Source organism: Mytilus edulis, chromosome 10 (assembly GCF_963676685.1).
Source record: "Mytilus edulis chromosome 10, xbMytEdul2.2, whole genome shotgun sequence".
Taxonomy (NCBI): domain Eukaryota; kingdom Metazoa; phylum Mollusca; class Bivalvia; order Mytilida; family Mytilidae; genus Mytilus; species Mytilus edulis.
Window position 1 is genome coordinate 5,288,307 of NC_092353.1, and position 12,385 is coordinate 5,300,691.

At 32.9% G+C, this 12,385-nt stretch overlaps 1 protein-coding gene across 1 annotated transcript in view; it reads left to right on the plus strand.

Annotated features, from left to right (window-relative positions):
* The window catches only part of LOC139492286 (coadhesin-like), a 41,682-nt gene continuing 29,297 nt past the window's right edge, over window positions 1-12,385 (plus strand). Inside the window, exons 1-3 of the mRNA XM_071280503.1 lie at window positions 1-80; window positions 1,051-1,221; window positions 1,644-1,820. Of these exons, the coding sequence (XP_071136604.1) occupies window positions 26-80; window positions 1,051-1,221; window positions 1,644-1,820 (403 nt within the window). The 5' untranslated portion in view covers window positions 1-25. The remainder of the gene's footprint in view (window positions 81-1,050; window positions 1,222-1,643; window positions 1,821-12,385) is intronic.

The window sequence follows — 12,385 nt, forward strand, 5'->3', positions numbered from 1 at the left end:
TTTAGCACAACCACACGTTTTCAAAATGAAGACACATTTATTTCGCACTACCATTTTACTTGTCTTCTTAGCCGTTGAAGGTGAGTATAAGTAATTCTTATAAGAATTGGTATACTCATTTATCGATATGCACTTAAAGGTATATCTATTACACATTCTGATTACTAATTTTTCTTTTGATACAAGTATAAAACTTACAAAAACAAGTGCTGTTCTATTCTGATATACATAAATCATTTGATATATGCACAAAATTACTAAATAATATGCAAATCATATTCAGCTTTCTAAAAAAAAGTTATTATTCCTGTTACCAAACAAGTTGCAAAGTTCACATTTAGCAAAGTTAACATAAGCGTAAGTGGAGATGATAGAAGACTAAGAAATAGATTTTGAACAATTCTTGGTAAATTCGTACTGTTTTATTCTATAAGTCAACAGTTGTTCTATTTCAATTTCAAATATTAAAATCAAGTTAAAAGAAGAGACACATTTTATTGATACGTTTAGAATGAATTCTTTTATGAAAAAAGATCATTACAAAGAAGTTTCTTTGTAGAACATAATCATATTAATAGGAGATGCTTATGTCCTACTGTAAACGTGTTCTTAACTAATTTTTTAAACCTTCGAGTTTTTGTTATATATCATACTATTAATAGGAACATTGTTTTTATTAAACTACTTTTAAATGCATATACATTGAAATGCGTTTTTTTTCAAAGACTATTACATTTGTATTAACTGTAATCACATATCCTACTGAATGCGTGATCATATTAAAGATACAGACGTCGCCAGTTATTTTAAACGTTTATGTTGTATAGTAAAGTTGTATTTAAATATGCATTTCCAATTCACAATAATGAAATTGTCCAAGTTACATCCTAATAACTAGAAAATAAATTAAAATAGTAATCAATTGCACTTGTTTTAATTACATCAAATAAATTTTTAAACAAAATTTTTGAATTAAACGATTTATATGGAAAAAAATATAAGATCACTTATCACGGTTCGTGTTATGTTTCTTTACATATCTGGTAATAGCTGAAGGATGCACTGAACTATCAGGTTGGACAGTCTGGAGTTCCTGCACGAGATCGTGTGCCACAGGAACAAGGACACGGAGTAGGAAATGCTGCACCGGTTTATGGAGTTGGTGTAGCTCGATAACAATAGAATACAGTTCATCATCTTGTAATACGCAATGTTGTGCAGGTACTTATAATTTGTATCTATTTCAAATATTTCTTTTATTGACTTTCTTAACTTTTGATCTCGAGCGTCATTGATTGAATTTGTTATAATACAAGAAGATAGTGTTGTGAGCATATACATGCTGGATTTTTCTAGCACTGAATCGGTGCCTCTACAGTTCTTGATGGTACCATCAATGTGGTTGTGAGCGCTGTAGTATTGGCATGTTTTAATGGTAAATTCTTGTTTTTTTTATGAAATTGTCAGATGATACTCATTGTAAAATGACATTTGCTGTTTTATTTATGGTCTTTCATGTTTTTGTGTTCTAATACGGTTTCTTCTTTCCAAATATTGATTCGTAGTATACCTAATGAGAGTTATTCCAGCAACACATCAAATGTTTTCTCGTATTATTATTATACTATTTTCACAATTTTCAGTACATGGTTCATGGAGCTCATATGATCCATGGAATAACTGTCCAGTTACCTGTGGTGGTACTTCTAATAACCAGCACAGATCCAGATACTGTAACAAACCACAACCATCGTGTGGAGGTTCTACATGTTCTGGTACCTCAAAGCAGTATCAGATATGTAATTCATCTCCTTGTCCAGGTAATGTGTTTTTAATATTATACATATTTATATTGATCAAGTTTTAATTTCAGTATATAACTTATGAGCATGCTATAAGTGCATGCAGTTATCTTGAATGCTCATTAAAAATAACAGGATTTGAGACAGGAAATGGCCACACCATTTATTAACAGATATGATATATGTACTTTTATATGAAAAGCAATTTATGATATGAGCTAAACATTTGCTGATAAAAACATGAAAAATGCATATGTATCTTTGAAAATGTTATATAATAATCACCAAATATGTTCGAGATGGCAGACGATATATATAAAAAGGGAAAGTTCAAGGTAAGCTATTTACCCTGGAAATTAGAGGCTAATGATATCATACAGTTTAGATAAGTCTGTAAAATGCATATATGTTATCTAAGCGCAGTAAAATCTGCCATAATTCAAGCGACTAACCCTGGATATCAGAAGTTAGTGTTACCAACGATAAATAAAACAAACCGCAACTAGTTACACATTTTTGAATGTAATCAAATTCCTTCCAAGTTTTCCATTAAATATCTATCTACATGTAAGTCCACTTCTTGTCAAAGATTCATCTATGTTTCTTGAATGACAGTCCCGACATTAAAACTTTGGTACCGCTTTTAACATTGAGTGATGATTTAAATTATGTAGACAATACAAAACTGAAATAAACAAACCAAACCAAACAGCAGTTTTTTCTGTGGTAATTATATTCTACTAATTTAAGAGAGGGTGGGCGGGTTTGATGAAGATAAATCTTTGGCTTAAGCGTCTGCTTTTACAAAATTTCGATGTCAAAAGGAGGATTATAGGTAAATGTATCACTTACATAGAACTGTAATGTCAAAGATAAGCTGAAACCTGGGTTTCTATCTTTAATTGCAGACCTCCAGAGAGGGTAAAAAACTGAAAATATACAAAAATGAAATCTAATAAGCACAATGTTCACAATCGACAATGTTCACAAAATAATAGTACAAATAGTATTAACAATATTCTCCATACCTTGAAAAATATGTCAATTTTATGAAACATAAAAAAATGATCAAAAATTACATTAAAGTACGCTGAAATATATGGATCTAATGGCGTTCCATACAAAAAATATCTTGAAAAACTGACGGAGTAAAATCAAAAATCGCGAATCAAGAAGCTTAAATTGACTGAGACTTGTGTATGATAAATGCAGGAATAAAAATAATCATCATATAAACATCGGAATGCTTAATTTAACATGTAAAATACAAAATAAGTGTGACGTAAGATATGACTCCTGAGAATCGTTTGAAATCATAATTAAATTCAAAGGACTGACCTTAGACTTTAAATACGTATATCGGACATACAAATGAAAGTTATAAACTACAGTTTAACAGAAAACGCACCCTGTGGAGGGTTGAAAACCATATAGAAAAGTTTGTTTGGCTTTGCCGCCGTTGCCGTTTGGCAGAAATCAAAATAAAACTCGACCTAATGACGGACAGATACGTTATTTCCGGAGTGTGACGTTACACTTCCCCTCTGATTGCAAACTGAAATAATCTATTCATAAATAAATTTGAAAAAAAACATGAACAAATTATCAATGCAAAATGTAAAAACTGTTATAAAATCTTCTGACAATCATTAGTCTATTTCACTTTCTTTAAGATCCACATGCTCTACCAACATTACTACTTCGTTGATTGGTCTAACATAACTAACTGTTTTTCCATCACGCACAACACGAATTTGAACTTTTCTGACTTTCTGATCACCACTAGGGAATGTTATTTCAACAATTGCAACTAGCCAATAGTTGCGAGCACATTCATGATCTCTTAAGAGTACTAAATCGCCTTCCTTCATATTACTGTTTTCACGAGTCCATTTTTGTCGAGTTTATAGACGGTTTAAATATTCGTTACGCCAGCGGTTCCAAAGCTGTCCTGCTAGAAACTGAGTGTCTTTCCATTGGATTTCAACATGTCTTTATTTCCGAATGTCAGAAAAGAAACATTGTCCTGATTTGTTTTATGCGTGAGAAGCATTGCTGGACAAAGAACGCATAGTGATTCTGGGTCAGTTGACACTGGGACCAAGGGTCTCGCATTTACTATATGAATTGGTCTACTGACGAGGCATCTAAACATAAATGCCCATCTTTTCTGATTAGCTTGAATTCCACGAGTGCGTCTATAAGCTAAGGGCCATGGGCCAAAAGTGTCATTTGCTGCCAACCGAAACAACCACGAAGCTTACGACATATCACACTTGTATGCAGCTCTGAAGAAACTAAACGACGACTGCCTAAAATCCATAAACCAACTGTAAGGATAGCACCATCTGTGAGGCTTCTGCCTTGATGAGCCACTTTTTCATGGAAGTGTCGAACAATAAATAATGATATATGTGGTGTTTTGTTAAGATAATAGGATGTTTTGAGTGATCTGAACAATCTTTGTAGTTTCGTAAGCGACCACCAACTCTTAAGGTATCATCAACATCAAGTATGGTCTAGGTAACAACGGAAATAATATGATAAAAAACTTAATAATACTCCTGACAAAATTCTATATTTACAGAACAAAACTATGTGAAAAAAAGGTAAATTTTACAGGACTTAAAAACTACCTCAAAGAATCTCTGGCACTAGAAAAGAATTTATTTTTTAAAAGAAAACCTTTTCATATGGCCAATATTTACTGGGACCCCTGGCTTCCAATTTTAGAAGACTAGGTTAATTATAAAAAAATTGGCACATCATGTACCGGAATTATTTTTATGTACATTCCTTTCCTTATCCACATCACCACCTATGTTATGATTTGATACTGTTATATGTTGGTTTATATATATGCTTGATGTTTTAGTCTATGTTTATAACTACATGTATGTTCCTCTAAGTTATTGCCTGTACGCAAATATTTGAATAAATAAATCCTGCAAGCTACATTATGAATGCTGTAAGTAAAATATATTTATTATTAGGTCTTTCCACTTTTCCGTGGAAAGACCTATAGGTTTTGTTCTGATTATTAGGTCTTTCCACTTTTCCGTGGAAAGACCTATTGGATTTCTTCTGATTATTAGGTCTTTCCACTTTTCTGTGGAAAGACCTATTGTTTTTCTTCTGATTATTTTTTTTTTCTTCCGCCTAATTTTGTTCTTGCGATAAACATTTGTTTCGCAATATGTCGCTTAGATATTTGGTATATGATATCGAACAGTTTATGCGCTTTTGAAATTTACCCTGCGTAAACGAATACTTTTCTTTGTAGGAGTTATCTCCCCAAACACTGTTTTCCTTGTTATCGCAACTCCTTCGCAACCGTAAAATATTATGACAAATTTATTTTACAAAATTGCTCGTTATATCCTTCGCATGATTTGTCCTATTTTGACCGAAGTGATATGAACGCTCTATATGAGAGTTATTTCCCCTTATGCATTTGATATAAGTGATATGCATTTCTATCTCGTAAACCATAAGTGCTAGAGACCAAGGATCTTTTGATTTGAGGTCCTTGGTCCCAAAAAATAAAAATTAGGTCAAGGTCAAAGGTCAAGGTCATATTCTAATTTTTGAATTTGGCTTATTTCCACTAATTTCCAGAAACCATATAAGATATCGACAAATTATTTTTTCTAAATTGTTAGTTGCGACATGTCGTAACACGTAAATTTTGATTGTAAGGGTACGTCGAACATAAAAGTGAGTTTTCTCCCCTCTTGTATTTAAAAATACCCGTATAGTGATATAACTGATTAACCAAATATAATTAAGACCTATGGTCTTTTGATTTGAGTTCCTTGGTTTATGACCTTGAAATTGATCTCAAGGTCATAGATTAATTTGACGTTCTAGTTTTTGACATTTGCTTTCAGCTCATATGTATACATGATATAGACATGAGACTTTTGGCGAAAGTTATCAAACCATTTAACCTTGAAAAAAAACCCGGAAGTGACCTCGTGTAAACCGGAAGTAGCTTTTTTTTGTTCTAAATAAATGTAAAAGTATATAGAACCATATATTTTGGGAATCAGTGTCAATTAAACTATCAAACTATACCGGAAATTACATCGTTTGAACCGGAAGTAAACAATTATCTCCCTTATCTATATCTTTTTCTATAGAAACCATACATTTTAGGAATCAACGTTCAATAAGCTGTCATTTGATGGTTCAATTGACATTTAAAACCAAATTTTTAATATTTTCATATAAAAAAAGATCCTTACTGGTGGAAAGACCATCAATGGTTCTCTGAACAATTGGTTTTTAATTATTAGGTCTTTCAACCTTTCAGTTGAAAGACCTATAGGTTTTGTTCTGATTATTAGGTCTTTCAACCTTTCGTTGAAAGACCTATAGGTTTTGTTCTGATTATTAGGTCTTTCAACCTTTCAGTTGAAAGACCTATAGGTTTTGTTCTGATTATTATTATTATTATTATTATTTTTTTTTTTCTTCCGCCAACTTTTTTTACCTTCGCTGTTTTTTTGTTTCGCAAGATGTCGTTTAGATATTTGAAATATGATATCGAACAGTTTATACGCTTTTGAAACCAACTCTGCTTAACCGAATACTTTCCCATATAAGAGTTATCTCTCCGAACACTGTTTTTATTGTTATCTCTAAGGCTTCGCAACCGTATAAGAAACCGACAAATTTATTTTTCCAAATTGCTCGTTATATCCTCAGGATGTTCTGTTTCATTTGGACCGAAGCTATCCGGAGACTCCATATGAGAGTTATCCCCCCTTTTATATATGATATAAGTGATTTGCATTTCTAACTGGTAAACCATAAGTGATAGAGACCTAGGGTCTTTTGATTTAAGATCCTTGGTCCAAAAAAATGAAAATTAGGTCAAGGTCAAAGGTCAAGGTCAAATTTTAAATTTTGATTTTGGCTTATTTTCACTTACTTTCATTAACTTTATAAGATTTCGACAAATTATTTTTACTAAATTGTTAGTTGCGACATGTCGTAACTCATAAATTTTCATTGGAAGGGTACGTAGACAATAAATGGGAGTTTTTGCCTCTCTTATATTTAGAATTATGCGTAAAGTGATATTACTCATGAACCATACATATTAAGGAACTAGTGTCTTTTGATTCGAGATGTTAAGTCTATGACCTTGAAATTGAGGTCAAGGTCAAAGGTTAATTGGACGTTCTAGATTTTGACCTTTGCTTTAAATTCCTATATATACATCATAAAGCCATAGGAACTGACATTTTTAACTGAATTTTAATATTTTCATGTCAAAATAGATCTTTATTAGTTGAAAGACCTTCAATTGTTCTTTGAACAATTGGTTTTTAATTATTAGGTCTTTCCACTTTTCCGTGGAAAGACCTATTGCTTTTCTTCTGATTATTATTTTTTTTTTTTTTTTTCTTCCGCCTAATTTTTTTCCTTCGCTGTTTTTTTGTTTTGCAAGATGTCGCTTAGAAATTTGGAATATGATATCGAACAGTTTATACGCTTTTGAAACCAACTCTGTTAAACCGAATACTTTACCATATAAGAGTTATCTCCCCGAACACTGTTTTTCTTGTTATCTCTAAGGCTTCGCAACCGTATAAGAAACCGACAAATTTATTTTTCCAAATTGCTCGTTACATCCTCAGGATGTTCTGTTTTATTTTGACCGAAGCCGTATATAGATTCCATATGAGAGTTTCCCCCCCTTTTATGTTTGATATTAGAATATGCATTTCTAACTGGTAAACCATAAGTGATAGAGGCCTAGGGTCTTTTGATTTGAGGTCCTTGATTCAAAAAAATGAAAATTAGGTCAAGGTCAAAGGTCAAGGTCATGTTCAAAATTTTGAATTTGGCTTGTTATCTCTCATTTTTAGAAATCTTATAAGATATCGACAAAATATTTTCACACAATTGTTAGTCGCGACATGTAGTTACACATAAATTTTAGTCGAAAGGATAAGTAGATGTTTGATGCGAGTTTTCCCCCCTTTTATATCTAATATCAGTTGTATGGTAATATAACTCATAAACAATATAAAGTAAATACCTAGAGTCTTTTGATTTGAGGTCCTTGGTTTATGACCTTGAAATTGAGCTCAAGGTCATATGTTAATTTAACGTTCTAGATTTTGACCTTTGCTTTTACCTCATATGTATTCATGTTAAAGCTATCAGACTTTTTGCATTAGGTTGCAAGCAATATGACGTTGAAAAAGCTAACCGGAAGTGACCTTTTGTAAACCGGAAGTAGCTAATTTTTGTAATAAATTGTTGTAAAAGTATGTAAAACCATATATTTTTGGAATCAGCGTCAAGTAAACTATCAGACAATACCGGAAGTAACATATTTTGAACCGGAAGTAGAAAATTATCTCCCTTATTTATATCTTCTTGTGTAGAAACCTTATATTTTTTGAATCAGCGTACAATAAGTTGTCATTTGACGTTGAAATTGACATTTAAAACCAAATTTAAATATTTTCATATAAAAAAAATCATTACTGGTGGAAAGACCATCAATGGTTCTCTGAACAATTGGTTTTTAATTAAGGTCTTTCCTTTTACAAAAGGGAAAGACCTTACTGTATTTCTTCTGTTTATTATTATTATTATTATTATTATTATTATTATTATTATTATTATTCTTCCGCCAAACTTTGACGAAGTTAGCAGCCTAAACCGTAAGACGTGTCGCTTTCATGTTCACACTTTGTATCGGTGTCATGAATACCTATCTGGAACTCACCCTGTTAGTCGAAATATTTTGTCGGTTCGGAGTAATTCCTCCGAAACCAAAAAACCTTGTTATCGTTCCAACACCGTAACCATAATAGGTAGAAAAAAAACAAAGGGTGAAATTTGTTCAGGACCAGACCCCGGTTCTTCGTTACATTTGGATCGAAAAGATTCAACGACTCATTGGTAGGGTTATGCCCCTATGAAAATTAACCGGTGTCGGTGGACCACCAAAACTCAGAAACCGTAAGTCGTAGAGACCTAGGATCTTCACCATTCATCATCAATTCTTGTATCTTCCAAAAATATCTCAAGGTCAAATTTGTATGTTGACCTTGACCTTTGACCTTACACCTTGTTATGGATTAATCTCAGCAACCATTATACTTACAGAAGTTTTAAATAGTGGAAAATGTTTGGGTCATTACCGCGCAACTTTGTTACATTTTGACCGAAGAGATTTGACCTTTTTTTAAGGGGCATAAAGCCTGTTTTAGGTTTCTGAAAACACAAAATCAGCTTTTTCTATATAACAAAAGGTCCTAGACCCTTGGGGTCTTCAGTAATGGCATTGGGGACTAATGACCTTGCCAAAGGTCAAAAGGTCAAAGGTCAAGGTCATGTCCCAGAATGCGAATTTAGTGTTTTTAACCTTATATAAAGGATTTTTAGTGTGTTTTCGAGCTTTTTATGGTTGACCTTGACCTTTTCAATACATTCTACGTCTGTTGGAACATGTATTTTACATTACAAAAGGAAAGACCTCTCAATTGTTCAAGAACAATTGACAGTTTAATTATTATTATTCTTTTTCCGCCAAACTTTGACAAATTTAGCCGCGTTAACCGTAAGACGTGTCGCTTTCATGTTCACACTTTGTATCGGTGTCATGAATACCTATCTGGAACTCACCCTGTTAGTCGAAATATTTTGTCGGTTCGGAGTTATCCCTCCGAAACCCAAAAACCTTGTTATCGTTCCAACACCGTAACCGTAATAGGTAGAAAAAAAACAAAGGGTGAAATTTGTTCAGGACCAGACCCCGGTTCTTCGTTACATTTGGATCGAAAAGATTCAACGACTCATTGGTAGGGTTATGCCCCTCTGAAAATTAACCGGTGTCGGTTGGCCACCAAAACTCAGAAACCGTAAGTCGTAGACACCTAGGATCTTCACCATTCATCATCAATTCATGTATCTTTGAAAAATACCTCAAGGTCAAATTTGTATGTTGACCTTGACCTTTGACCTAACACCTTGTTATGGGATAATCTCAGAAACCATTATACTTACAGAAGTTTTAAATAGTGGAAAATGTTTGGGTCATTATGGCGCAACTTTGTTACATTTTGACCGAAGAGATTTGACCTTTCTGTAAGGGGCATAACCCCTGATTTAGGTTTCTGAAAAGACAAAATCAGCTTTTACTATATAACCAAAGGTCCTAGACCCGTGGGGTCTTCACCAATGACATTGGGGACTAATGACCTTGACAAAGGTCACAAGGTCAAAGGTCAAGGTCATGTCCCAGATAGCGAATTATGTGTTTTTGACCTTATTTTAAGCATTTTGAGTGTGTTTTAAGTGTTTTTAAGGTTGACCTTGACCTTTGACCTTTCAACTTTTTAGTCGATATCTCAAAAACGGTTAATCTTACAGAAATAGTAAACAGTGAAAAATGTTAAGGTGACTGAGGCACAACTTTTTTACATTTTGACCGAAAGGATTTGACATATTCTTAAGGGGCATAACCGCCGTTAACGGTTTCTGAAAAGGTAAAATTAGCTTTAACTCTTGAACGAAAAGTCCTAGACCCATGGGGTCTTTTACAATGACATTGTGGACCAATGACCTTCACAAAGGTCACAAGGTCAAAAGTCAAGGTCATGTCCAAATTATCGAATTTATTGTTTTTGTCATTTTTTAGCGGTTTTATGTGTGTTTGAGAGCTTTTCAATGCATTCTACGCCTATTGCAACATGTACTTTACATTTCGAAAAGGAAAGACCTCTCAATTGTTCAAGAACAATTGACATTTTAATTATTATTATTATTATTATTTTTTTTTTTCTTCCGCCAACTTTTTTTACCTTCGCTGTTTTTTTGTTTCGCAAGATGTCGCTTAGATTTTTGGAAAAGGATATCGAACAGTTTATACGCTTTTGAAACCAACTCTGCTTAACCGAATACTTTCCCAAATAAGAGTTATCTCCCCAAACACTGTTTTCCTTGTTATCTCTAAGGCTTCGCAACCGTATAAGAAACCGACAAATTTATTTTTCCAAATTGCTCGTTATATCCTCAGGATGTTCTGTTTTATTTTGACCGAAGCTATCCGGAGACTCCATATGAGAGTTATCCCCCCTTTTGTATATGATATAAGTGATATGCATTTCTAACTGGTAAACCATAAGTGATAGAGACCATGGGTCTTTTGATTTAAGATCCTTGGTCCAAAAAAATGAAAATTAGGTCAAGGTCAAAGGTCAAGGTCAAATTCTAAATTTTGATTTTGGCTTATTTTCACTTATTTTCATTAACCTTATAAGATATCGACAAATTATTTTTACTAAATTGTTAGTTGCGACATGTCGTAACTTATAAATTTTGGTTACAAGGGTGCGTCGACAATAAATGGGAGTTTTCGCCCCTCTTATATTTAGAATTATGCGTAAAGTGATATTACTCATGAACCATACATATTAAGGAACTAGTGTCTTTTGATTCGAGATGTTTAGTCTATGACCTTGAATTTGAGGTCAAGGTCATAGGTTAATTGGACGTTCCAGATTTTGACCTTTGCTTTAAATTCATATTTATACATCATAAAGCCATAGGAACTGACATTTTAAACTGAATTTTAATATTTTCATATCAAAATAGATCTTTATTAGTTGAAAGACCTTCAATTGTTCTTTGAACAATTGGTTTTTAATTATTATTAGGTCTTTCAACCTTTCAGTTGAAAGACCTATAGGTTTTGTTCTGATTATTAGGTCTTTCCACTTTTCCGTGGAAAGACCTATTGGATTTCTTCTGATTATTATTATTATTATTATTATTATTATTTTTTTTTTTCTTCCGCCTAATTTGTTTCCTTCGCTGTTTTTTTGTTTCGCAAGATGTCGCTTAGATTTTTGGAATATGATATCGAACAGTTTATACGCTTTTGAAACCAACTCGTTTTAACCGAATACTTTCCCAAATAAGAGTTATCTCCCCGAACACTGTTTTTCTTGTTATCTCTAAGGCTTCGCAACCGTATAAGAAACCGACAAATTTATTTTTCCAAATTGCTCGTTATATCCTCAGGATGTTCTGTTTTATTTTGACCGAAGCCGTATATAGATTCCATATGACAGTTATCCCCCCTTTTATGTTTGATATAAGAATTTGCATTTCTAACTGGTAAACCATAAGTGATAGAGACCTAGGGTCTTTTGATTTAAGATCCTTGGTCCAAAAAAATGACAATAAGGCCAAGGTCAAAGGTCAAGGTCATATTATAAATTTTTATTTTGGCTCATTTTCACTTATTTTCAAAAGCCGTATAACTTATCGACAAATTATTTTTACTAAATTGTTAGTTGCGACATGTCGTAACTTATAAATTTTGGTTGAAAGGGTGCGTAGACAATAAATGGGAGTTTTCGCCCCTCTTATGTTTAGAATTATGCGTAAAGTGATATTACTCATGAACCATACATATTAAGGAACTAGTGTCTTTAGGTTTGAGATCCTTAGTCTATGACCTTGCAATTGAGGTCAAGGTCATAGGTTAATTGGACGTTCTAGATTTTGACCTTTGCTCCAAATTCATATTTAGACATCATAAAGTCATT